Source organism: Giraffa tippelskirchi, chromosome 7, assembly GCF_054371585.1.
Source record: "Giraffa tippelskirchi isolate mGirTip1 chromosome 7, T2T-mGirTip1v1.2.pri, whole genome shotgun sequence".
In the NCBI taxonomy this organism is placed as follows: Eukaryota; Metazoa; Chordata; class Mammalia; order Artiodactyla; family Giraffidae; genus Giraffa; species Giraffa tippelskirchi.
In genome coordinates, this window is record NC_137281.1 from 80,482,388 (window position 1) to 80,510,076 (window position 27,689).

The 27,689-nt window shown below is 49.2% G+C and overlaps 1 protein-coding gene and 1 long non-coding RNA gene across 6 annotated transcripts in view; one reads left to right on the top strand and one right to left on the bottom strand.

Moving 5' to 3' along the window:
• Window positions 1–1,909: 1,909 nt before the first annotated feature.
• SMAD3 (SMAD family member 3) overlaps window positions 1,910–27,689 on the top strand; it is a 127,535-nt gene continuing 101,755 nt past the window's right edge. For 3 of the 5 annotated variants that reach the window (XM_081511859.1, XM_081511863.1, XM_081511861.1), the window contains exon 1: window positions 1,910–2,659. In XM_081511859.1, the coding sequence (XP_081367985.1) occupies window positions 2,454–2,659 (206 nt within the window). In that variant the 5' untranslated portion in view covers window positions 1,910–2,453. Of the gene's footprint in view, window positions 2,660–6,354; window positions 6,358–21,930; window positions 21,979–24,883; window positions 24,939–27,689 lie in introns of those variants that run through there. The other 2 variants (XM_081511860.1, XM_081511871.1) reach the window with 2 other exon arrangements.
• On the bottom strand, window positions 19,589–27,646 carry LOC145514312 (uncharacterized). Its single transcript, XR_014060041.1, has 3 exons — window positions 25,059–27,646; window positions 23,686–23,868; window positions 19,589–20,098 (listed from the first exon to the last, which is right to left on the bottom strand). It is a non-coding gene; the product is annotated as an uncharacterized LOC145514312 (long non-coding RNA).

Below are 27,689 nucleotides of genomic sequence, written 5' to 3' on the forward strand. Positions count from 1 at the left end.
GGCAAAGCTTTTCACATTGGACTCCCACAACCACCCTAAGAGATTGAGAGGAAAGCTATCTCTAGCCTGTTTTCCAGGTGAGCAAACATTTCTTCTAGTATCACAACAGTGCACCTGTGTAAAGAACTTTGGTTTTGCAGAGTTCCATCTGTGATGTCATCTTCTTCCTCTACAACTCTAGAAGGCAGCTAGCTGGGTGCAGTGTGGGCTGAGGCCTCAAAAATCACTGGTTTGTATCCTAACACTGCAGCTAGAGCTCTCGAGTATTATAATCTCTGTGCCTCAGGTACTTCAGCTGTAAATGGGAGACCATGGACATCTACTTCAAGAGTCACTGTGAAGATGAAATCAGAGGGCAGCACTTGGGCTACCTGGAATGAAGAAAGCCATCAATAAAAGTCTATTGCCTTCCTCCCTTCTCTTTTTCCATGAGAGCTGGAGGAAGGGAATGAAACCAGATTATAGTGGCTGCTGGTTAGTCCGAGGACCGGCCAGGAGTGGGGAGCAGGTCATTAAGCCCCATTTGGGGCTCAGGGGACTCTCCTTTGAGGTCCAAGCAGGCAGGGAATTAGAAGGAGGGGAGCCCAGGGCTCAGCACCAGCAGCTGACAGGCCTGCCAGAGCTCATTCTCTCCTTCCAAGCAGGGACCCCTGCAGCTTCTGGGCTGACTTTGTGGATTAGGCCACACCTCACAGGGCTCTGTAACTCCCCACCCGCTAGAAGGTTTGCGGATCACTTCTTTCTCACCATGGGAGTTTCCTGCTGTTAAAAACAAACAAAGGCTAAGAGGTCTGGTAGGGGAGGGGCTGCAGGAGAAAGGCCTTGAGGACCTGGGGTAACTCCTGACAGCCACCGAGTGAGGGGCCTGCGGGTAGACGCCCCTGAATTGTGTTGGTGGAGAGAAAAGCCCCAGAGCGCCCCCGATATCCTGGTGTTCCTCTGCTTCCCACTGAAGCTAATTTGGAATATATAAGGTCCCCGAAGACTGCCCTTTTGCTCCACTTCTTGCGAGTTCACAGCTTTGAAAACAAAACTCTCTCCTATTTACTGGGTGTTGAATTTCTGATACTTTGTTTCCCATAGGATTCTAGCACCCTGTAATGAAACTTTTCCTCTACACATAAGTTCTAAGGCTCCCCCATTCATTTCTTCCTGAGCTTAACGAATGCCTTTGAGGCCCATTTTCTGCGGGGCACTAGATTCCCAAGGCCCAAGGGACCCTGACTCCAGCTATTATCCAGGGAGTCACTGGGGTCCCCATATCGCCACTTCTGACAGCCTCTCCCTAATCCTTGTTTCACCCGGCCCTGGGGCTCTAAACTGGAACGATCTCACTGGTGCGAGAATAAAAACAGACCCCCCGAGACCCCGGCGCCGCCACGGCCCCTGAACAGGATCGGCGCGCCAGCGTCCCGGTGCGCGCCCCGACTTCCCGGGCCTCAGCCTTCCGCGCGCCCTCCCTCGAACCGGGGTCCTCCCAGGAGTGCACCGCCTGCCTGAGGCCAGACTGCTCTCGTTCGTCCGTGCGAGTCTAACCCTCGGGCCCGCCACTCAAACTGAGTTTCCTGAGTGTGGGTTCCGAGAGCGGACGCCACGACCCGAGCCCGGCCCTCCGGCAGGGGCCCCTCTCGCCGCTCCTTTCCCACGACTTCCTCCCGGCGCCCGCTGGACTTCAGGTCGGGGCCGCGCGGGGTCCTGCGCGCTCCAGCCCTGGCGGCCGCTGTCCCAGGTCGCCCACGTGGGCGTGCTCCTCGCCGGGCGGGGGGAAGGCCAGGAGCCCTCCCGGAGGCGGGGGGCGGGCAAGGCGCCCGCAGGAGGAGGCGGCAGGGCGCGGGGGAGGAGGCGGGGAGCCCCAGCGGCAAGGGGGCGGTGACAGCGCTTGGAAAGGAGGCTGCACGCGGATTTGCATGAAACACAGACTGGGAGCGGGCGGGAGCAGGAGCGCGGCGCACGCCCCGGGCCGGCCCAGCTAGCTAGCGAGCCGGGAAGGAGGAGGGCAGTGGGGAGGCGAGGCTGCCGAGGCGGAGGGATCTGCGCATCAAAGCGAGCGAGGCGAGCAAAGTTTGGCTGGGGGTTGGACTTTCCTTCCTGGAGGCGGCACCCAAACAGCCACCCCGTGCGGAAACCCAAACTTTCTTCTGCCACTTCGGTCCCCGCGGCCGCCGCCTCCGCCCCGCGTCCCGGGCCTTCCCGATCCCGCTTCGCTACTGCCTGCTCGCCGCCCCGCAGTCCTTCTCCCCGCCGTGGGAGACGCCCGGGGCGCAGGGCCGCGCGCCGAGCCCCGCCGGCTGCAGCGCCGCGGCCGGGCCCGGAGAACCAAGTTCGCCGAGAGTTGAAGCGAAGTTTGGGCGGCCGCGGCCGGCCCGGGCTGAGCTCCCCGCTGCGCCCCCGGCGTCCCGCCGCGCCCAGCCCCGCCGGGGGCGCTCCTCGCAGCTCGCGCGCCCTCCCCAACCATGTCGTCCATCCTGCCTTTCACTCCCCCGATCGTGAAGCGCCTGCTGGGCTGGAAAAAGGGCGAGCAGAACGGGCAGGAGGAGAAGTGGTGCGAGAAGGCAGTCAAGAGTTTGGTCAAGAAGCTCAAGAAGACGGGGCAGCTGGACGAGCTGGAGAAAGCCATCACCACGCAGAACGTCAACACCAAGTGCATCACCATCCCCAGGTGGGGGCTGGAGGGACCTTGGGGCGCTCCCGCCCAGCCCCACAGCGTGGCGGGGCCGGCCTGGTGGGATTGGAGCTGGAGGGATTGTGTGTGTGTGTATAAGAGGGGTGGGAACGCAGGCAGGAAGCGGGTAAGGGGGGACCCCAAACAAAACCTTTTCTAGATTTGCAAAGATTCAGAGCCCGGGACTTCCACGCGGCACTCGCTCTCCCAGACCTCGCACAGGCTTTTCACCTCTGGGAAAGGGGGTGCTGCAGGATCGGCCCACCCCACCCCGGGGAGCTGCGGGATAGAACTTGAGGCCCGCTTTGTTCAGCTCCGCGGGCCCGAGCCCCTCCTCCACCGCCGCCTCCCGCCCCCGAGGCCCGCGCTCGTGGAGGTGGTGGTGTCTCTCCCTTTCTTTTCTTCATTCCTGTCCCCCCACTTCTTTCCTTCTCGACAGGAATGCAGTCCGTACAGCTGGGGCTGTGGGTGAGGAGCGGGAGCCTCATGATTGACAGATTCCTTCTTCGTTCTCTCTTTGCCTTCGGGATTAGCATTTTTATCGAGTATTTTTAGATTCGGTTGTGCCAGTCTCCCGCCCCCTCCGCACACACGCACTTTAGTTGCAGTGCAGTGCTCTGACTTTCAAATGAGAGAGATAAGTGGCGGAGAGTGGGGTCTTCTCCCCCGCCTCCCCCGACTATTTTTTGCCCTTCTTTCAATCTGAGATTGTGGGTGGGTACCGAAAGGAGCGGGGTTTGGAGCCGAGGAGATAACAAAAACGCACCCCAAAGTGGGCCTCGCATCGGCCCTCGCATTCCTACGGAGCCCTCCTTCCCAAAGCGCTTTGCCATCTGTCTGGACCTCCTTTATCCTCCACTTCGCGCTAGCTAGGTCTGGCAGGAGCTCACAGATGGCTGATAGAAGGGGTCAGTGACTTCTCTCCACTCCCGGAGGCCTTCTCTTAGCTTAGCTGCGCCTGGCTGGAAATTGGGATGTGTTGAGGGGGGAGGTATCTTAGCTTTCTGTGTCTCCCTCTTAGCCCCCTTTGAACGTCTTAATTCTGTACTGAGGGAGAGTTTGTGTGTCTATGTGTGTGAGTAGGGGTCCCTGGCTGTGGAGGAATGAGCAGAGGGTCCCCAGGGCCAGAGCCCCACATAAATTGTCCCTCTTGATGCTGGGCCAGAAGTGGACTCCGTCCTTGGCCACCTGCTCCGGGCAGCTGTACGCCGGCCGCCAGCCGTGTCAGGCATGCACAAAGCAACATCTGTCCATGGAAACCCAGAGCCGGCCTCCTCTGGAAATAAATGCCACATATGGTGGGAGTGCTGACTTGAAAAATAATAATTTTTGTTTTCAAAACTGGGTGGATCCAGTCACTAAAGCGGGAAGGAAGGTGGTGCGCTGTCTGGGAAGTGTGTTCTGGTGTGTGATGGGGAGCCAGAATTGACTTCAGAGGAGGTGGTGTGATGTGATGGTCAGGGAGCCCCGGTTCTTCCTTCTTTATTACTTTGGGTGAGGGGTAGGGAGTAGGGTAAATGAACGTCATACTTCTCCCTCCTGGGGAGAACCTGCCTTCTTACCTGCCTGAGGGCGCTGAGGACAAGTGCTGTTTTAAGTTTTGAGACAGGAAAAAAAAAAAAAATCGGTATCCAGTATAAAATGAACAGCTGCATGAATCGTTTCACAGTTTACAAAGGACTTTCATATGCTTTTAGGAGATCAAGAAAAAGAAACTCCTGGAAAATAGGTAAGGCAATTAGGCCTAAGACTGATCCCATTTTCAAAGTTGAGAAAACTTTGGAGGAGAGAGGTGAAAAGGCTTGGCATAGCAAAACACATTCTGACCAAATGTGCCCCTTCTGCTTGCCATGGCTGCTTTTCACTTTGAGGTTCTGAATACGTTCTTTGCTGATGGCTAGAGTGTTAACTAGGGGGTTAGGCCCTGGGATCTTTGGTAGTAAGGTTGCCAGCCTTCTTTGGGCTGGTGACAGCCTGGAGGAGAGGCCTGGCTCCCCCTTGCCTTGGTCGGAGTTTGCCCTCTGGGAAAGCATAGTGTGGCCTGCCTTTTCCTCTTCCAGAGTTTTCTGCAGCCTGAGGCATATGGAGACTTTGGATGTTCCTGAGTGTTCAAGTTAACTCGGCCTTCCCATGGCTCTGTGAGGACTGAGCCATCTTCTACCTGCCTGGCGAGGACCTAATACTGAGGCAGATTTTTTTCCCATTTTTTTCAGTTAGGGAAACCCCGTTACTTGGGTGGATCCAGACAAAGTGGATTTCCATCCTTGGATTTTGTGCCCACGCCTCTGGGTCACCTTGTCTCCCTTGGCAACAGCGGCTGCTGTTTTGGTCGTGGGCAGAGACTAAAGGCCACGTCTTGGGGAGGTGTCTGCTGGCCTCACACGGGTGATATCAGTGTGTCTCTGAGTCCCATAGGTTGTGGGGTTGCTTGTTAAATTGTCTGCTCTCTCCTCACAGCTTTTTATAACTAGGTCTTTGGAAAACTGACAAAAGGAAATGTTTAACCTAGTTATCCCACTGTGGGTGTGTGGTGGGGCCCTGGGTGCTTAAAAGTACTCTACAAGATCTGGACTTTACAGTGTATGGAACCCGTAGTCTAAGGAAATTTTCTCCAGCTTGTTTTGGCTGATACAAGATCGTGAGCAGCAGCAGCGCTGTTTAGCAGTTAGAGCTGTGTACTGGAGCCCCCCAGACTGCATGCTTTCTTCTATTACTCCGGCTCTAACTTGTCTCAGTGATCAAGAGAGCTGGAGTGCTACAGGCTTATTGGTTTCAAGAATGTCAAAGAGACTGATGCCAAAGCAGTGGTAAGAGCCTGATTTAGATACACCAGTAGAGGGGCTATCAGGATTCTCTGAGGTCTGGCAGGGTGGTCAGAATTTTGACAAGTTGTATAACAGCATCCTCCTTGTCATCTACTATCCTTCTTGAGTACCTGAGTCTGGCTGCAGGTATCTTCTGGCCAGTTTATGAGAATGGAGTAATAGCATTTGCCAACAAGAGGCAGAGAAGGTGTGCGTATGTTCTATCAGGGATAAGGAGCCAGGCACACTTAAAAATGACCCTTCTGATGGACACTGCTAATTTGTATTTCTACCAATGGGACCCATACCTTGGCCCACTTGTTGAGGGCTGGACGAAGCTTAAGACTTTGTTTGTTTGGAAGGAAATTCAGGCTTTCTTGTGTCACAGCACCAAGTCCAGAGGAAAGTGGGGGACTCGAACCAAACATAAGGTCTGACACATACCTTTCTGTGCATCTGTTCTTTTGGTGTGGCCACCTCCTGCTATCTGCCTGGACTTTGCCAGGCTGGTCTCACCCTAACATTTCTTTCTCAGGCTTCTGGGGACAGACCAGTGCTGCAAGAGTGGCAGCTTTAACACCCTCTCCATTTCAGCATCTCCTGTCCTCTTTTCTCTCAGTTGCAGCTCAGAGCACCATTCTTGTGTGGCCCATTGGAACCCAACTCACTTGCACGCACCCATCCTCTCCTTTCTCTTGTTAACCTCGATTAGAGGAGTTCTGCACAAAGGCAGGGAAGAGAAGGAGTCTGCAGGACACTGGGTAGTGGACTGTGGGGCTAGCTTAGAGCTATGGCTGAACCTAGGAGCCACTTGACCTTCGAACTTAGGAGCCATTTAGAACCTTCGAACTTGCTCCTTGCACCCAGGAGTTGAGTGATTGGGTTCAGTACGTGTTACAGACAGCCCCTTGCTCACAGTTCCTAATCGAATGTTACAGGATGGGATTTTGTGGATTCATTCGTAGGTATTGGCCCCTCCCATGTCTGTGTCAGTATTCTGGGAAGTGGGGGAAGTTGTGGAGATAAACTTGAGATGGTCCCTGCCTGTGACAAGCTTACACCTGAGTAAGGAAAACATCAACAGGACATTATTTGTGTCTATTTCTTTCTGATTCCCAGCCATCAGGAGAAATATGAGCTCTAGTATGGAGTGATATTTCTGGGGAGTGAGGGGATTATGATATGTTTTTTAAATATTTAGAGGTCACTATGTTAGATAACAAAGTAAGGATAGCCATCTGTTTTCCCCAGAAAAAAACCCACAGAATTCAGGTCCTGTATCTTGTTGTTTTAATACCTGGATGGATTTATCAGTTCACTTGATGTCTCAGAGCCTTCGTGTTGGCACCTGTAAAATCAGGATGAAGTAAAGCCTGTGAAAGTGTTTTGTAAACCAGAAAGTTTGACAGATGTGTTTTATATTTAGGTGTCTCTGTGTATCATTCATTCATTACTAAATTATTCTGTCATTTATGAAATACCTACTGTGATGAGCAGGGCAGGGCACCTGTTCTCAAGGGCCCCCTTGTCTAGAGTGGGAGACAGACTTGCCCAAAATACAGGCCATGAGCTGCCGCCAAAGGATGTACAAAATGCCCAGGGATGTGGGGGACAGACCATTACTTCTCTGGGAAGAGGTGGGGAGAGGAGGGAGGGGTCAATGCGAGGTGGAAAACCAAGAGGACAGGAATTATTATCCAAAGGAAGTTTCTGGACTGTACTACAATCATGGGAACTTTTGGGTTCATGGTGTTTGTTGCCTACAGGAATGAGAATGTCTTTATCTTCCTCTTGTTCCTAAATGGAGTGCTGCTATGAATACCTCCTAGTCTGCACCAGAAGACTAGTGACTTGTGTTCAATATTTTATGCCACTGTAAAGTGTTCTCACTTTGAAATAAAAAAGCAGTTAGTATGGCAAACCTGAAATTCAAGTTTCCTTGGTGGAAACAGTGACTTAAGATGTATTAGCTCAGAATATAACAGACTGTGGTGATAAGAAGTGGGCAACTTGGAGGTGATGGTGGATGCTCAGAATTTTTGAGTTTTGGTGTGCCCTAACTTTTCATTTCTCTGGTTAACACTTGCCAAACAATAAATCCTGTAAACCTGAATTTCTACAGGGACATAAGAGCTTTTAATAATGTATTTTTAAAAGTCTTTGCAAGGATGTAAAGGTTTAAATGACAATTCTAATAATAGAAAAAGCCAATGAATACAGTAGTCGTTTCCTTCTGATGAGAAATGCAAGCAGCTGATGGCATAGAGAGACTGGCTTGAGCTTATCACATCAGGAATCCAATTAAAATGAGTTTTTGAAAAATAAATATTGGTTCAATAATGTAAATTTGTAATTGCTATGTTATTCTAATGGAAATAAAATTAACACGATTTAATGGACTGAGCGACCATTAATTTTCACTTGTTAACTTATTGGGAGATTTCTAAATGCCATTGTTTGCACAATACAGCCGTGTCTCTGTGTGAGCTCCTTTAGGAAATAAATAGGACCAAGAAGTGCCTGCTTTATTTACTGAAGTATAGTTGATTTACAGTGTTGTGTTAATTTCAAGTGTACAGCAAAGTGATTCAGTTTTATATATGTCTATCCTTTTTCAGACTCTTTTCCCTTATAGTTTATTACAAAATATTTCATATAGTTCCCTGTGCAATACAGTAGGTCCTTGTTGCTTATCTATTTTATATATTGTAATATGTATCTGTTAATCCCAAACTCCTCACTTATCACTCCCTCCCCTTCCCCCTTTGGTAGGCACAGGTTTGTTGTCTAAGTCTGTGGGTCTGTTTTCTGTGTAAATTCGTTTGTATCGTGTTTTTAGATCGCGTGCATAGCGATATCATATGATATTTGTCTTTCTCTAGCTTACTTCACTTAGTCTGGTTACCTCTAGGTCCATCCACGTTTCAAGCAGTGCTTGCTTTAAGACTTGAAATCTAACTTTATTCCCTCATCTATTTTCCCACCTTATTTACCCCTCCCCCAGCCTATTGTAAGTGCAGTTAAGTTCTTGAAAGTGGAATGCCGCTTTCTCAATCAACAAAGCTCATGAATAGTTCTAATTAACTTTTGTCCTTGTCTCCTTTGATGTATTGACCTATTTAAAAAAAAGAATTCGCCCTGCCCCCTTCCCAGATCCACATCTGGTTTTACAGTCTGCCCAGAAAGGCTGCTGATGCAGGGCCTGGGAGGTTTACCAGCCTTTTGCAGACACGAATGTCCCTTGCAGTGATGGATGGGGCTAGTTCTTCCCCAGCAGGGCTGAGCATCATCTGTTGACCATTGACAGGTTCCTGGGCCAGGGAGCCTTCAATCTTCAGGTGCCGTGGTTTCTGGAAACAGTTGGAAGTTGCCATAGTAAACCTACCTTGCAGAAGTTTGGGATCTAATTTTACTGTATTCCAGATTTTAAAACAAAGATCCAAGAGAACTTGTCCAGTTCGTGTGTGTGCTTCCTTTAGTGCACCTACCAGGTGCCAGAACCTGCTCCAGGTAGCAGGAACACACCAGTGAACGAGGCAGATACCTTATTCTGTCCTATTGTAGCCTCTGGTCCACTGGCTGCTGAACACTGGTCCTTTGGAGTTGCAAGAATCATGTGTGTGTTCACTCTGCTTAACTTGTAAATACTGTTTTGTTAATGCCAGAGAACCAAATTCCCCAAGCCTGCAGTTTATTGAGTCCTGATGAGAGAGAGAGAAAGAGAGAGAGAGAGTAACGTTCTTCTTTGTTTTGACTTAATTAACAGTTTTAGAAATAACAAATCTAGAGCACAAGTCACACTATCCTTTGTGATTATCTGAGGCCTCTGCTGTAAACAGCAGCCTGCCACCGTGGCACACTGCTGCAGGGTGTTTTGACAGAGAGACTCGGCTTAAAATGAAAACACAGTAGAAGCCTATTAATTAAGAAGTTTGTCTAATTCTGGACTAGGCTGAAGTTTGTTTAGCAGGCCTTTTCTCCCCATACATGCTGTCAAGAAAAATTAGTCATGAACAAACTTTTGGGAGTCATTTTGGAGGCTGGAGTCAACAGACCTGGGTAGGTTCTAGATTTTAACTCTGTTTCTAATTAGCTGTGTCACCTGGGCCAAGTCACTGACTGTCTCTGGGCCTCAGATGTTCTCAACTGGGAAATGGGCTACATAAGCTCTATCAGAGGTTCTTTCTAACTCTAAAGTGGTTTCCATGCAAGCATCTTAGAAGCATCCCTTTGCATGCATCCGCTTGATCAATAAACCACAGATCTTTCTTAATTATTAACGTCCTAAGTCCCTGTTAGTCTGGTGCCAATGAATTTCCCTAGTTGAAAGTAAGAAAACTATAATTCAGCTTTTAATTTTAGTTGTTTCCCCCCGTCTGTCCTCCCTGCCTCTCCTTTGCCCTGTGAGCCGAAATCAGTGAAATTTAACTGCAAAGGAATATAAAAATAACTGAATACAATGGTAACACCATGAAAACTGAATGTGTTGAGATGCAGTGAGCAGTTTTTCTTCTTTTGTTGCTATTTTTGGCTATCCTCAGAGCAGGAAGTTTACTTAAACTAATGACCACAATTGCCTAAAAATGGTTAAATGTGAGAGGTAGGCATTATAGAAGATACCTGTGGAAAATGTTTGCTCATATGTCAGAGTTTACCCAGGAAGCTTTCTTTATTTATTTTCAAGCATCTATATAAAGAAAGGCTATACTTGATTGCGTAAGCATGCGCCTCTTGGGGGAGGTGGGGCATGGAGGTTACAAGTTGAAACCCCAGCTAGCAAATGAAAAGTGAGTTTCCCCCGAAATCATCCTTTTTCTGTATCACCCTGGCTCTCCCTGCTTACATCTGGCAAGTTTTTCTCCTGACAGCTTTGTTGGGAGTTTAGGACTGGGGTGTTGTTTAAGAAACCTTGGGTCAAAGTTTGCCTTTGAAATCTGTGGCATTATCAATCTGTTGGCTTTCCCCACTAATGCTTACATCACAGACTGCCAGGCCTAGCTGTAGCTCTGAGGTGTCACCTCCTTTTTTTTTTTCCTTTTTCTTTGAGACTGGGCTTTTGAAAATAGTAATGCTTTTTGGGTGTGTGTTTTTTAAAGGTCTGTTTTTACGCTGTCACAGCTCAAAAATGCCAAAAGGCATTTTTTCCTTAAAAAATCACCTCTGGGCTAAGCCCAAATGTGGAGTAATGGATCCAGAAAGGACTTTTCGAATAGTTACTAGTGGCTGAAAGCAGGCGCTGGTGATGGAAGTTGGGTTTTTCCTTTTGCTTCCAATGTTCCCCATTGTAAATTTTCTCACACCCTCGTTGAATTCAGACTCAAGTTGAGCCTTGCTTCTCTGCGTGCCTGGATGGGCAGGGTGAGTGACCTTGTTTTGCTCCCCCTTTAGATGTTGTGTGTACCCTTTTATCTCTATCCAAAGATTCTTAAAATATTGCCCTGGGAGCAAGGGTTCAGGGCGTGAGTAGGCTGGAAGACCAGAGTCGTCAAGGATGAACAAAGGGCCCTGGAGTCTGACAAACCTGGGTTTGAGTTGTCCAGTTACTAACCATGTGGCAGCCTTGGGGACATCTGCTTCCATTGATTAAGCTCCACTTTCCTCATCTGTGTAATGGGCATGGGCCTGCCTGCCTCCTGTAAATCAACACAAACGATATAAGAGAGAGCAAGCACTTGGCTGATATTTGTGGCTCACAGCACGTAGTAGGTGCTTAGTAAACATTCTCTTTTCCCCTTTCAAGGAGGGGTTGACTGATGGTGTTGGTAGATTCCAGTAAGGGATCCTGCCCCTCCACTCGTTCTCAGGGCTCACTGTTTGGAGAACCCCTATTGATGCAGTAAAAGAATCTGCCTCCAGCACATGTGCACCAAGAGGCCACAGTCACACTGCTTGTTGATGTAGGGCTTGGCAGGCTATTCAAAGAAAAACAATTCATATTCTTAGGTGTTCTCCCTGCCCCCCTCCCGTCCTCCATCATCATTTTAAAAACTGTTTGGCTGACTAAAAATAATAGTATTGAAAACAAACTTTGATGAATCAGTGCTCCTGGGGTAGGGGGTGGGTGTAAGATCCTGAGGAAGAAACGCCGTGACTCACGGGCTTGTCACCGATAGCCTGCCCATCCATGTGCGGAAGCGTATGATGTTTATACTCTTGGTGGTGTGGTTTTGAGACCTGGTTGGAAGGCAGGTCTGGCTCCAGGCACCCCTCCACCAGCTGCTTGGTTGTCAGGTGAGAATGTTTGGTGCCGGAAGCTCATGGCTCCAAAATGACCCAGACATGGATGGCGGTACCTTTGGCTGCCCTCTAGGTGTGTCAGGGGAGCTCACACTTAGTGGACCATCCTCTGGACATCCTTCTGGATGTGGTCCTTTCCACAGGGTAGAGCTGTGGGCCCAGGGATGCAACTCCTTCTTCCAGACGGCACACTGGGTCTCGACCCTTCCGTTCCCTGCCCCTGTGATCTTGAGCCTGCTTCCAGGTCCCAGGTGGGCTCTTCCCCAGGTCCATCTGCCTAAGGAAGGGAGACTGTGTCGACCGTGGGCTGTGTGTGCACCCGTGGACCCTGGGCCGATGATGTGGGTTGGGCCGGGAGATGGAGAAATTGGATGAAATTCAGACTTGGGGTGTCTGCATGAGTGTGCAGGAAGCCCCTCTAAGTGTGGGGTGATGCCGGGGATGGGCTGGGATTCACGGTCGGTTCTCCTGGGATTCTCTCACCAGTTCCATTGTGAAACCCAAGGGATCAGAGAACTCGACATTCAAACCTAGCCTCCCAAGTTGTGTTAAGGTCCTTGTCAATATGATAGAACATATTCTATTTATCAGTCTGTTACCTTGATTTCTCTCTTTTATATATGACATATTATATGTAGAACTCCACAGTTCCTCCTGCTCTCAGACCATTTGATGGTGGCGGCAGTCCTGTTTTTATGGCCATCCTCTCAATGGGCTTCCCTGGGGGCTTAGATGGTAAAGAATCTGCCTGCAATGTGGGAGACCCAGCTTCATTCTCTGGGTTGGGAAGATCCCTTGGAGAAAGGAATGGCAACCCACTCCAGTATTCTTTTTTTTTTTTTTTTTTATAAATTTATTTATTTTAGTTGGGGGCCAATCACTTCACAACATTGCAATAGTTTTTGCCATACATTGACATGAATCAGCCATGGGTTTACATGTGTTCCCCCTCCTGGACCCCCCACCCACCTCCCTCCCCATCCCATCCTTCTGGATCATCCCATTGCCCCGGCCCTGAGCCCTTGTCTCATGCATCGAACATGGAATGGTGTTCTGTTTCACATATGATAATATACATGTTTCAATGCTATTCTCCCAGAACGTCCCACCCTCGCCTTCTCCCTCAGAGTCCATAAAATTGTTCCATGCATCTGTGTCTCTTATTCTGTCTCGCACTCCAGTATTCTTGCCTAGAGAATCCCATGAACAGGGGAACCTGGCGGGCTATAGTCCATGGGGTTACAAAGAATCAGACATGACTGAACAATTAATACTTTTTCTTTGTTATACAGCCACAACTGAGGCCCTGCTCAGATGGCACCATTATATGGAAGATTGTGGGTGTTTCTATAGGAAGGATTGATTTCCCTCACCTTGAACTCAGATCAGTGAATTAAGTGTAGGTCAGGGAAAGGTGATGCTTATGGCAGCTGCGTGTCCGAAAGGTGGAGTGAAGAGCCCAACCACTGCTAGTGCAGTTGGTTGTTGGCTCCATTTATTGGGCACTGACTTTGTGCTGGGCCTCAGGAGAGACAGAGATGCGGAGATAAAGTCCTATCTCTGAACTGTGCAGAGGCTAAAAGGGACAGTGACTGCAGCTACGGTGGTCTCACGGCAAAGACACTTCTAGGTTGAATAAAGCAGTGTTGGGGATCCCAGAGAAAGAGCAGCTTGTTTCTGAGGGACTCAGAAGGCTTCACAGAAGAGATGATGCTCCAGTGAGACTTTGAAGGGTGGATAGGAGTGTGGGAGTGAAGGGAAGGCTGAGTGGAGCACTGGCCAGACAGAGCGAGGAAGGGCCTGGCGTCCGTGGCGGGGCGGCCAGATCGTGGAAGAGGGCGTGGCCAGAGAGGAGTCTGAGAGGGAGGTTGCCAAGGGTTTCATTCGGCCAAGCTTGGCGTTTGGACCTTGCTCCATAAAGCACCCTGGAGATTTTAAAGTACGGGAGTGGCGTGGCTGACTGAAGCCACCGTTCTGTTCGTGTTTCCTCGCCTCCCCCAGCCCATGGCTGGTGAGAGCAAGTTTTCTGCCTGAGTTATCCAGGTCAGAGTCATAATCCCTTACACCACCATGTGGACAGCTTTAGGCTATGTCTGGACCAGGGTGAAAATAGTGTTTTGTTCGCCGTCAGGAGAGAAGACGGGTTGTACAGCCAGGAGGGCTCTGGGAGCCCAAGTGTTCAGGTAATTAGCCAGTGAGTCATGCCAGCCTCTTGACATGGATTCCTTGGGAAATTAAGCACAGTGTTGCTGGGCTCCGTGCAGAGGCCTGTTCTCCCCAAGCAACAGCCTGGACGTCAGATCCCAGCCTCTTCTTGGGTTTTCCCTGTGCCTGGCATGGTGTCTTTGTGTGGAATGTCTCTGGTCAGTGTTTTAAATTTCTTCATTGACGATCGTCTAGGTCGGGCTCTCCAATTCCAGACCACACTGCAGTCAGTAAAAATGCCTAAGTTCTCTACTGCAGACTCATCAGATGCTCTCATGTATTAAAAACAGATTCCATTCCTTAGTAAGAGAGTAAAATGGGGTAAGTTCATATATTTCATCACAAGAGCAAGCAGAAATCTTGGTAACCATGCATACGGTTTACCTCATCTGTTTAGAGTCAGCTTTTTTTTGGTTGTTGCTGTTAATTGAAGTTTATAGGTTTTTAGAAGTTAAAAGTTTTGTGTCCATGGACAGGTTCTTAATTCATGGACCATTTTTGAGAACACTGATAGAGACCTGCTGCTGAAATGGCAGCCTACTGCAGTGGAGCTTTCTGGGCTTGCATTCAGGAGACCCAGGTTCAAATCCCTGCCTTTCCCCTTCCTGCTTTGGTGGCTGTAGACCAGTCACCTGATTTTTTTTTTTGAGCCTCCCTTTCCTCATCAGTAAAATGAGAAAAACGATGCCTCCCTTGATAGGGTGATTGTTGTTTATTTAGATGAGCTATGTATTAATGAATGGTGCTAGTGGTAAAGAACCCGCCTGCCAGTGCAGGAGACGTAAGAGACCTGAGTTTGATCCCTGGGTTGGGAAGATCCTCTGGAGAAGGAAATAGCAACCCACTCCAGTATTCTTGCCAGGAGAATCCTGCGGATGGAGGAGCCTGGAGGACTACAGTCCATGGGGTCACAAAGAGTCAGACACAACCAAAGCAACTTAGCATAGCATAGCATATGTATTAAAAGCTCTTTGCAGACTATAAAGTATTATGCAGTGTCACTCATTCTTTCTTTTTTAAAAAAATATTTATTGATTAATTGATTTGGCTGCACCAGGTCTTCGCTGTGGCATGTGTGCGAACTCTTACTTGCGGCATGTGGGATCTAGTTCCCTGACCAGGGATAAAACCCAGGCCCCCTGCATTGGGAGCATGGAGTCTTAGCCACTGGACCACCACGAAAGTCCCCACTTATTATTTCTTTATGAAGCGCAACTCTATAGTATTGTTAAAAACCCTTCCTCACAGAGGTGGAGTTAAGGCTTCCAAGTTCACAGCTACATTTTCACAGAGACCTTAGAGAAAAACCTTAATGATACACAGAATTCAACAGGAGTGTGAACTTAGGGCGTGCATACCATTGGGGGCGGGGGTGTGTGTGTGTGGGAGGAGGGGCATGGGTCTGGTTCCAGAAGCTTAGGTGAGTTGGTGCTTATGGCCTTGTCTGAGGATTTGGGTCAATTGTGCTGACATGTGGCGGATCACCTGAGCCGTCTCACTAGGAGTGATCCTGGTACATGCAGCATGGACTGGGAGCTGACTATATGCCAGACACCAAGGTGGGCCATTGATCAGCTGGTTGGTCTTTACCCATCTTCTGGGAAGGATGAGTTGCCAGTGTTTATAGAAGAGGAGGCTCAGGCTTTGAGGAGTCAGCAGCAGACTAGGAATCTGAGTTCAGGTCTCTCGTTTCCAGCTGTCTGCCCCAGGGCTCCCCAAGAAGGGGCTATTGTTCTCCTTTTTATAAGAAAACCCATGAAATTGCTAGGAAAGTTGCTGTAGGTCTCATGATAAGAGATGGAGCTGGATTTGTCTCTGAAGCTTTGTCCCTTTTAGAATCTAGGGTGACCAAAGAATTTATTAAACCAGGACACTTCTAAGAGTGAAAAGGGGGCAGTGCTGTTATCAGTGATGCCAGAAACTGGCATCAACCTGGACTATCCAGGCAAACCTGGACAGGTAGTCACTCTAAGTCACCCTACCTCTGTGCCAGTGATCACGATACCTGGCCAGAGTAACTGGGAGGGTCCATCAGTAGCTTTCTCTGCCACTGCTAAAGTGTCAGGGACTGTCTAGATCGTTTACTGCGGTTCTGAGTGAGGTGACTCGTCTAAGATCATTCGGCAAGCTGGCAACGTAACATAATTTAAAACTGGATGAGACCTTAGAGATAATCTACAAGAGTCAAGTTAACACCAGAGCTTACTTAGCTGCAGTGGGAGTTGGGGGACATTTGGCTTCACTAATGGCCACTCTGAAGGGAAGGACAAGAAACAGGAGGTGGAGATGGGGGTGTGTTCGGGGGATGTTGGGGTGGCAGTGAGGGGGTGGTAGGGTGTTCACTTGGCTCTAGAACATATGCATCCTCATCAAGACATGTCCCTTTGGAAAGCAGGAGATGCCCCCAAGTCCAGTGCAGCTGAGATGGGATTTCATGTCCAGGAGCAAAATCTTCTGTGAGCTGACTTCTCCTGCTCCTCTGCTCCATTTTCACTAAGGTTTCCAAGATACTACTGGCTGGGAGCTGGTGGGCGTTTAGTGCATCAGTTTTCTGCTGAAGAGTTTTGGAAGGCATTGGGGAAGGAATTAAAATAACAGCAAGCATGCCTTTTCTTTCTCTTTGATGGTGGTAAATGCATGGAATGTGCCAGGGTGCATGGCCCTAAGGAACCCTGTCTGCCAGTGGAATCCCATAGAGAACATGGAAAGACTTTGCATGTTTCACTCCTGCCTTGTGTTCATGGGCTTTGTTTTTGTGATCATCCAAGTCTCATCTTTCCTCTCTTGCCCCAAATAATCTGTTGGAAACCTGGAGAGGGACTTGAGTTCTCTATTCCCTCCAACCGAACTGTTTGCTGTGGGCAAGGCCCTGTCTGATGAGCTCCAAGGAGAGCAGCTGGAGTGTTGAAGAGGACCAGTTACAGGCTGAGAGAAGCCAAGTGTAAATTCAAACCGAACTTAGCACTTGCTTGGAGAACTTCAGCTGATACTGTGCCCCTCTAGTCATCACCCTTTGTGGCTGTGCTGTTTCTTATAAATAGAACAACATGCATTTCCCTTTTTTTCTTTTTTACCCCACAGACACAAGCAGGCATGTGTGTGGGTGAGGATGGGCCAGGAATATTAATTATTTATGTTCCAGTTCACTGGAGAGTCAGCGTGGGAACTAGGCCCTGGGCTTCATGGAGATGACTAGGCCATCATGTGGGTAAGACTGGAATCCGCTTTTGTGTTTCCTGAGTTCAAGCTGTCCTCACCATCAACACCCTCTCCTCAGCCGAGGCCCCCGGTTTCTCATGCCTGGATATTGCAGTAAGCCAGCCAGCTCCTTTGCTCCCTGATCCACCCCATTTTCTCATCAGGGGCCAGACTCACTGTCTGAGGATGCTTGGGCTGCAAGTAACTTGAAACTCAGCTAACAGCTTCACCACTGTGGGGGCTTATTACCTCCTCTAAGAAGTCTGGAGGCAGGGTGGTGTCAGGCACCAGCAAGGACTTGGGAGCCTTCTGTCTTTCTGCTCTGTCATCTCCAGCCTTCATGATCCAGTGATGGTCACAGCTGCTCCAGGTGTTACCCTCTTTACACAGTTGCATCCAACAGCAGGAAAGGCTGCTTCTCCTTGGGGGTCTCTTTGTCCAGGAAGGAAATCTTTCCTGGAATCCCTCTTGTATCTCACTCGTCAGTATTGTGTCACGTGCAGCCAGTGGCAGAAATTAGATTGTAAGAAGTCCCTCAAAGTCAGAGACCCAGGTTGTTTCCTTGGCTCATTATGGTACTTAGTACCTGCTTTTGTTGTTGTTCTGTCGCTCAGTTGTGTCTGATTCTTTTTGACCCCATGGACTGCAGCATGCCAGGCTTCCCTGTCCATCACCAACTGCTGGAGCTTGCTCAAACTCATATCTATTGAGTCGGTGATGCCAACCAACCATCTCATTCTCTGTTGCCCTATTCTCCTCCTGCCCTCAATCTTTCCCGACATCAGGGTCTTTTCCAATGAGTTGGCTCTTCGCATCAGGTGGCAAAAGTATTGGAGCTTCAGCATCAGTCCTTCTAATGAATATTCAGGGTTGATTTCCTTTAGGATTGACTGGTTTGATCTCCTTGCTGAATCCTATGAACAGTAATACCTGCTGGGCACTTAGTAAATATCAATTAATACTTGTTGATTGGTGTTTTCCTTCTTCTCTGAGTAGACTTCTGAACACTTGTCTTGTTGATGTCTTGAACGATGTCTTGCTGAGTTTAGAGGTCACAGTAGTAACCCAGTCAGAGTGCTAGATCTTGCCCTCATGGAGCTTACAGTCGAGATGGAGAGACCATTATTTGTGTTCAGAACATCCACCTGTGTGGGTTGTAGCAGTCTGCTGTGGGACAGCTTAGGAATGGGTGTGAAATTAGGGTTCAGGGGGACAAATGGAAGTGAGGCTCACTGAGGGGACCAGCAGAGCCTCTGAACACTTTACCTGAGGACTGTATACTTTCTGACTTAAGCCAGGTCTTTCAAGCAGTTCAGATTTCTATCTCCGCCCCTCTACCAGTCGAGTTTTCCTGTTGACGAAATGAAGATTAAAAATTTGCCCTTGAGTATGGAGTGGGGGTGGGGTACAGAGTTAAGAGCCTCCTGCCCCCAGGGGAAATTTTCTAAAGGTTCTTGCGGTATTCTAGCTTCAAAACCCTGTGAAATTTAATTGCATGTTTAGCGTCTTTGTGTGTCTAACTGGCTTTGAAGTTGCTGGAAACTTTCTCTGAAAGCATGTAGACGAAGAAATAAGAATTCTATAAATGTTCAGTGGTTAAAAACAAAGTGCTGGCCGATTTATAGAATTTGAGGATCGTTTTCTGATGGAACATTCGGCAGACACGGCATACCCAGGAAGACTTCTGTCACAGTCAGCTAATAACTGGCTTCAGGTCTGCAAAGCCTTTTTCATTCCAATTCAGAGAAAACAGAGTCTGTCCCAAGGCCTCAAGGTTTATTTTCCTATTAATCTAGGAGCTGGGACCCCCCAGGGAACATTTTAAAGCTAATTAAAGATACTTGTTTGAGGTTTTGCCTCTTTTTCTTGCTTGATTGAAAGAGTTGCAGTTTTGACTTTTCTTGTTTTTGTTTTTTTTTTAAAAAAAGAATCTACCACCGCTACTGCTCCAGGAGGTGGGGGTGGGGGGGTTGCATGGTTCAGCACACGCATGACGTGATGCCCTCCTGCCTGCTTCACTAGACTCCCCCTCCCCCCCACCAGGGTGGCATTTTTGAGCACAGGGTCAGGCACCAAAGCAGCTACTCTCCTTAAAAATTCTTGAGTCTTCAGGAGTAGTGGCCAGGGGAGCCTAGGCATGAAAGCCAACAAAGTGGTTCCAGGGTGAGGCTGGCTCTGTTTGACCAGCTGGAGCTCTGAAGTTAATGGTCCAAGGTCCCCACTCAGAAGGAGGGTCAGTGTGTGGGGAGATGGAGGCCCTGACAGCCATTCCAGGGGGCCCCCTGACCCTTTGTTTAACCACGACTGTGGACCAGTGGTCTCAGATGTTTACCATCGCCTGTTTATAAGAGGGAAGTGTGGTCATATTTCTATCTCTTTTGTGGGCTACACGGTTGCCTTACTGAGGCTCATGTGGGAAGTGGTTACCGTTCAGAGGAGGGTGAAATAACAGTGCTCACAAAGGGACTTTGATCCCAGAATCTTTTTGAATGTCACCTTTTGGCCACTCTGTGTTTTTATTTTTTGCCTATCAGCCTTAACTTCGTTTATGAGAAAATCAAACCACAGGCTGGACCTCGTTCTGCTCTGCGGGGTATCACAGTTCAGAATTGCAGTACTTGTCCTCTCCCTGGGTTTCACTGGGGAGCTGACTTCCAGATCTGTAGTTCTGCACAGCTAGAGACCCTCATCTTCAGCTGTTCACTGGGCGTCTGTATCTGAACATCCCAGAAATGCCTGGAATTGAACAATGACTATTGCTGTCTATACTCTGTCCACAACCTCCACAGGTCTTCAACTTCATTGTTGAAGCTCCAGGGTCAGTGAAGTGTTGAATGAGCCTGAGAACAGACACCCATGCACATGAAGGAACCGCAGTCTTAGCATCCTGTTTCTCCAGTGAGGCTGAGGGCCCTCGGCCACTCTTGGATGAAACTTGGCTTTCTGACTTCAGCAAAGTTTGCTTGGCTTCTCTGAGTATCGGTCTTTGCATCTAAAAAATGACAAGTCCAAGAGAGAATCTCAAAGGTCTATATCAGTTCTAATATTTCATGACGCCTCTTTGCCCTCTCTTCCTTGGCTTCTTGCTTTTCACTTAATTGCTGCCAGATCTTAGTTTCGGCATGTGGGATCTAGCTCCCTGACCAGGGATGGAACCTGGGCCCCCTGCATTGAGAGCATGGAGTCTTAGTCACTGTACCACCAGGGAAGTCCCCTTACTCTTTTCTTGATGCACATATTTTCCAGGGGGATAAATCTAACTTTTCGTCCAATGCTTTACCTTCAGAGGTGGCCCATTCCTTATATTAATTGTTACAGTGATGACTTAACTCATCAGATAGTTACTGAGTATCTTCAGTTGGTGGCGGTGCTGTCAGACACTATGGTCCAGGGGCTGTAACGGGTCTGTAGATTTGGACAGTTGTATATACTCCTGCTGCCTGGAGCTGCCAGGCTTGTGTTGAAACAAGGCTCACCTGATGAGGATCTGTTCCCTAGCCCAGGCTAGGGGAAGTCAGCTTGTAGGCAGAGAGGAATTCTCATTTAACCCAAAGCACAGGCTTCCTGTGCTTCTAGCCACCAGCTGCATGCATTGCAGGCGTGGTGCCGTAAAAATACAGGAAGGAAGGGAAACGTGTTCACAGGTTGGTTAGAGATTTTGAAACCAACAATCAACTCTCTCTTATCCACAAGAAACCAGAATCCACTGCTGCTTTTCAGGCTCTCAGACCCGCAGCTCAACAGAGCGCTCTTTCAAAACTTGGGTAGACTCTGTTTTTTCTAAAGGCTTTTTCCACAAACTCCAGCCAGCCAGCAAATATATTCTTTGAGGATTATGATTTGACCAGCATGCTCAGTTTAAAGAGAAGAACCATCTTTGCTCTCAGCTGTTAAAAGCACACAAGAAGTAAACAGCGGCCATTCCTGTGACCTCGCTTTTGTTGGGGGTCTGTCACCCCAGGACCTCCTGGTTGGTGTCCCAGAGAGAGAACTAGAGGTGGAAGACCTGGGTTCTAGGCCTGTCCCATTGTGAACCAGCTTCATGACCTTGGGTGAGTCACTTTGCTACCCTGGCCCCTGGTTTCCTCCTTGACAAACCAAAGGCATTGGCTTAGCAGGATTTTTAAAGTTTCTGTACCTTAAACGTTCTAATTCTGAAGCTTGCATTCAAAGAAATGACAAACTCTGTTACTCATTTGGAGAGTTTCAGGATCACTGTACCATCGCTCCGGGGGCTAAAGACAGGGGCCTGCCGTTGAAGACAGGATGGAAAGAGGTTTGAGGTGCAGGGGTAAGCTGTGGCAGCTGGGACTCCTGCTTCCTCATGATTCACATTTGGTGCTTGGGCTCAACATGGAAGATTCTCAACCTTGGTCACTTATAAAAATTCCAATCCCTAGACCACGGCTCAGACCAATTCAAAATTTCTACAGGTGGGCCCTGGGAATCAGTAGATTTAAAGTTCTCTGGTATGTAGCCAGGATTGAGAATCAACAGTCCTAGATTTTTTTTTAACATTTATTTTTTGTCTACGCTGGGTCTTACTTGTGGAGTGCGGGCTTAGTTGCCCTGTGGCATGTGGGATCTAGTTCCCTGACCAGGGAGCGAACACACATCCCCTGCGTTGGAAGGCAGATTCCTAACCACTGAACCACCAGGGAAATCCCAGCTCTAGATCTTAAGTAAAGCTGTGGTTCAATGTTTCGGGCATCTCTTCTCGGGGAAAAGTGATAGTGGTTGGTTTAAAAAGAAAAAGTGCATGTACACAGAAAAAAGTTCTAGAAGCACATTGATTTGGTAATCACAGCTGCCGATGGTGAATAGTTGCCCTGAGGTTTGGAGCCCCAGTTTTCTCCTATCTCTGGGTCAGTGGTTTCTCAAACATCTCTGAAGGAGTGGAACCATCTGTAGTTGGTTATTTCTGCTTGGGAAACTCAGAGTACTAAGTTGGGGTAGGGGGCGGTGGCAAGGGCAGGGACGGAGCAGGAATGGATTAAACAGACCATTACACACACCCACACTTTTTTCATGCAACTAAGTCAGAGGCCTCAGCCAGTGCTGGCATACCTTAGTGTCAGATCCTTGGCAATGCCCTGGTGGATGCTAGGGGCTGTGAAAGTATGTCCTTTGGTGGTCCCTGTGCCTTCGTGAGTGTTCTTGCCGTTGATTGAGAGCTTCCCACCACCTTCATCAGCTGCAGCATCTAAACACTCCTGTTTATGCCCAATCATTCATAGTTCCTTGTGGGGACTCCATCCCTACAGCTGAAGGAATCTGAGGGGCTGTCCAGGTCAGACATTAATGGGAAAGGACAGCTCAGTTCTAATATTTTTTCAGGCAGAGAAGAGGGCATTTTGTGATGGTGATGGGATTGTAAAGGTGATGACTTATTGGATGTGAAATGAGCTTCAGGAGGGAGGAGACCTGGTCAGTACTGATGAACCTTGAAGGGTCTTGCAAATAGGGGAATGTGGTTCAAGAGGTTTTTCAGTGACAGGGTTTGAGTTGTGGGTGTAGACACAGATGCCAGATAGAGGTTGCTGTTTCTCAGGCAAGAATCCATCAGTCACTTAATATTTATGGAGCAAGGTGCTCAGAGAAATGGCAAATATGGCCACTGCCCTCAGAGAGCTTACCGTCTGACTTGGGGTTTGAATGTACAAGTGTGGGATAGTATTGGGTAGGCCAAAATGTTCATTGGGGTGTTTCCATAGTATCTTACAGGGAAACCTGAAGGAGCATTTGGTCAACCCAATCTGAAGGCCTTCTGTGTTTCGGGTACGTGATGAGGACCCAGGGGTTCAGAGGGAGGGACAATGGAGGTGCGGGTAGGACAGATCAGGTCCAGTCAAGGGTGTGAGCTAGTGAAAAGGAGACTCCTGGGCCCCAGTAGTAGACGGTGCCTGTCTCCCTGCTTCTAACATGTTGACTGTCTTTGGGGAGCAGCCCTGAGGGGCACCCCCTTGCTAGTAAGAAGGACTGTATGCTCTTGCCCCCCTCAAAATTCTCTGCTTTTGGGAGTCAATTTTCCTCTAGCTTTTTCCTTCTCCTGCAAGGGAGGGGTGGTCTTTGCCCGCCCCCTGCTTTGATGATTACCATCTGCCCACCTTGATTTCCTGCCTAGTTTCAGCTGGAACTCCTTTCCTTCTATCCCAGAAATACCATGTAAGATGATTGCTCTTGGTTCCAGTAGCCACCTGGCACTCTCTCAGCGGTGGCTGCATTTCAGGTATGGATGGGAATGATTATCTGTGCATCAGCAAACTCAAGTTTGTCCTGCAAGCAAGTTGTGTGATCATTGGTAAACGCAGGACTGGCTTTGTTAGGCCCTGACTGGGGCCAAGGCTATTATTTCTCTGTGGGTAATTATTTCAGGCTTCACGGTTATGAGCTGAGCATAATCGAGGGCAGATAAGAAAGCCATATATAGAGCAAAGTACATATTTCTTAAGGTGGGCAGCAGAGGCTTTATATATATGTGTGTGTGTTGGTGTATGTGTTTAAAAAAAGACCTATATTTTTTTTCTGGGCAGTAGAACTTAAGTTTCCAGTAAACATCTCCTCCCTTTTTTACTTTACCTTTTAATTTGGTGTTTATGGTCTCTGTGCTTTGAAATTGTTTTGCTATGATGCCAGCTCTTCTGGGAGAGGGGGTTGGGGCGGAGCAAGCCAGGCCCTTGGGAAGCCATGGTTTCGATCAGAGTTCTTAGAGTTCCTCTGGCCCAGCAGATTGACAGCTCAGCGGTGATGCCTGGAGCTCATCTAGGAGAATACAAACAGAGACTTGGAGCTCGAGGTGGGAGCAGATATGCGTTTATTAGTTTCTCTCCCATTATCGCAGGAGGCTTCATGCAGTGTAATTCTGGCCTGGGGTTTGTTTTCTCTGTTCCCCCTTTGCCTGTGTGGATGTTCTGCTCTGGTGGTCAGAAGCACCCAGTGGTGCTCAGTTGCCTCAGTCCGCTCTGACCGTTACCACCCTGTGGACTGTAATCTGCCAGACTCCTCTGTCCATGTGATTCCCCAGTCTAGAATGATGGAATGGATTGCTGTTTCCTTCTCCAGTGGATCTTCCCGACCCAGGGGTCGAACCTGGGTCTCCTGCATTGCAGGCAGATTCTTTACCTCTGAGCCACCAGGGAAGCCCCAACCTAGAACTAAGTCTCTGAGACTGTGGCTTGGAGGCGGGGCACACATGAGGGTCAGCTCTTGCTAAGTGGGAACCGCCTCGCCTGGTAGGCTTGGTGGATCTTGTGTTCTTTGATTTACTTGTCAGCTGGGGCTAGGGCAGTGGGGCAGGCAGGGGCTGAGGAAGCCTACCAGGGAAACCCCGGGGTGGAGGCCAGGTGAGGTGCATCGATGAGTGTGAGCATCTGTGAAGGAGCGGAGGGGGCAGAGCTGGGGAGAAAACCCACAGGAGCAGCAAAGCTATGGGGCTGTGTGGTGGGGGCGGGCCCAAAGGACACACAGGCGGTGTTTTGCTGCTTTTTCGCACGTTGTAGTTGGGCACAGCTTTAGGAGGGCTGTTTCAGAACCCCCCCCACCCCCACAAACCGGGGAGCAGCTGTTCTGGGCGGGGTGGAGGGGACTGGCACCCACCGCGGTTCACACCTGGGGTCTGTCAGCACCCAGGAGCACATGGTATGGATGGGGTCGCTCAAACCTCTGTTGGGCAACCTTGTGTGAACAGAGAGAGCTCAGTGAGCTGAGAAGGGTGAGCCCTTCCCCAGGGACCCTCAGCACCCGGCCCCACAGAGGTCCCAGGAGACCCCAGGAAACTGTGACACACAGCACAGTCCTGAGTGTGAACACAGCCAACAACTTTCTCTTGCAAGGTAGGTTGTTTGTTTGTTTTTTCTTGGGGAAATGGCTGCTTTTGTTTTGTTTTTGTGTTTCTAAAGACACCAGATTAGGAGCCCCCAGAAAAATGATAGAAACACCCTAAAAACCCGTACCTTCCTCCGTCCTGGTCAGTTCTGCCTGCCCAGCCATGCTTGCTTCCTGACTGTTTTTTCAACGCGCTATCCTTTCTCCCGCCTTTTCCTTTCTGTGAGCTCCTCGGTGATTCTGAAGAGCAAGAAAGGCAGCCAGGTGTCCTCTAGCTGTGACCTTCATCTCCCCGTTCCTGTGGGGAGGATGGTGAGTTTGCACGTTCCCACTGTCCTGTCTTCACAGCAGCCCTGGGATTGGGGGAGGCAGAGACGTGGTCTCACCCCTGTCTTCTAGGTGACAGGGACCATCTGAGCGTTCATGTGGCCCTTCCTCTTCTTTGACAGGGTCTTTTCTTTCACTGCCCTGCGTGGCCTCAAAAGTCAGTGCATAGGTGTGTGTGCTCATGAGGTTTCTCAGTACATCCCTTCAACGATAATGGACTCTCTTTCCAGCTGCTGTCACTGGGAAGGGGAGACACCACCACCAGAATATTAAAAAAAAATAATCTATTTATTTATGGATGTGCTAGGTCTTCATTGCTGCACACAGGCTTTCACTAGTTGCAGAAGCAGGAGCTACTCTCTGGTTGCAATATGTGGGCTTCTTATTGCAGCGGCTTCTTGGCTTCTCTTGTTGCAGAGCCCAAGCTCTAGGGTGTGCAGGCTTCAGCAGTTCTGGTGCATGGGCTTGGTTCCCCCATGGCATGTGGGATTCGCCCAGACGAGAGATCGAAGTGGCATCCCCCACCTTGCAAGGCAGACTCCTCACCACTGGACCACCAGGGAAGCCCACCATGGCCTTTGATATACTGTATTTTACAGTTTACACGGAGCTCTCACAGACCTGAGCTCATTTTATCTCTGTGTCACATACTTGATTTTATTTCATCTCTGTGACAATCTCTGGAGGTCGATGCTGGTCCAGATGAACAAGCGGAGGCCTGGAGATGCTGAGTGACTTGGCCCAGGGCCCCCCAGCTGATCATCAGGCCAGTGGGAAGCGGGTAGCACCAGTGGATGGGGAAGTGAGAGTCCCATGGGGGCGGTGGGTGGTGAAACCAGCAGTTGGAGGCATTGGGTTTTGCTGTTCTTGCCTCTGAAGCCACACAGGGTCGTGGTTCCTGACCTGACCCTGACTGTGGATGCCCTGCCCCATGTGGAAGCCTGGACCCAAGTGTGAGGAGGAGGCACACTCAGACTGAGGAAGGGCCACCCCGAGGAAGTGGAGACAGGCTGCTTGGGTCAGACTGAGAGAGGCTGACTCTGCAGGGCATGTGCAGGAAGGCAGCACTCGAGAGTGGGGCACCTCTCCTGGGGTGGTAGGAAGACCCGGAGTCTGGAGCCTGGCAGATTTGCTGACAGTCCCAACTTAGTAGCTGTGGGCTCTTAGGATACTCACTTTAGCACTTTGACCTGCAGTTTGGGGGTACTCTGCCTGTCCTTCAGAAGCGTGGGCCATAGACTGGGTCATACACAGTAGTGACTCCCCTGGTTAGAATTGACTTGATAGGTTATCTAGTCCAGCCCCTTCCACAGATGGAAACTGAGGCTCCAAGAGGCACGGGGACTTGCCCCAGGTCACAGTGGATGAGGGGCAAAGCTGGAGGTGGCACCAAGTCTCTTGATCCTGTGTGGGTGTTTTGTTTGCTTGTGCTTTGCCTGAACTTAGGATAGCTTTTCTTGTAAGTTCATACCCTCGCCAAACAGCCCTGTCCCTGAGTAGTTAGTTGTCTTATGATGTAGAGTCAGCCAGCTACCAGGGATGAAGGTGCGAGGCCTCTGATGTCCGTTTCTTGGGACGAGGAGTATGGGTGGGAGGACAGGGCAGGGCAATAAAGACTTTCTGATGCTTGCTCAGTGTGAGCTGTTGTAAGCTTAGTCCTGGTTTTCTAAGTATTCTTGATGGTAAGCATGGTTCTGATGCTGAGATGTTCCACTCAGAGTTTTCAAGAGTAGATGTACATTTCTCGTAAAGCCCTGGATGTTTCTCTTTGCTGCGTTCCCCACCCCCATTTCCCTAGGGCTTTAAATCATGTTTGGCTTGGGGTTGAAAGTAACCCATTATAGCGGTGAGCCTCGTGGTCCATTTTGTGCAGTGCTGTCAGGCTAAAATATTATAAACAGACCAACAAACTGTGTTTGGTCCAAGGCCAAGAACCTCCTTTCCCACTTGAGCATTTGATTGCCACAGTGTTCAGCCTTGAGTTCAATGCAGGAATCCAGCATAATTTCTTATATTGTTACCATCTGGTTTTGTGGAGCCTTGCTTTTTGATTTTAATTGTGCTCTTTGGGAGAGAAGAACTCTACAAATGCTGGGAAGATAAGACACCGCCACCTCCCCCACCCGGTACCCCAGGCACACACACGTTGCTGCCCTGGTGCTTGGTAGATATGGCTTGAACAGAATCCTTTTGAGTTTTAGAACGTCTTCTTTCATTATTCCTGCTCTCCCAGCAGTCTCTGGCCCCTGGTCTCCTCTAAAGGGATTTCTCGAATGGGTCCCAGGTTTCTGACCTGAGGTGGGAGCTGCCTCCACGGTAATGAGGGTTGAAGGTGGTTTGGGCAGTTGCCCAGTGTGACCCGCCCTGCCCCGGAGACCAGCTTTGTGATGATACGTTATGTGACCTCTTTAACAAGTGAGTCACTCACCCCC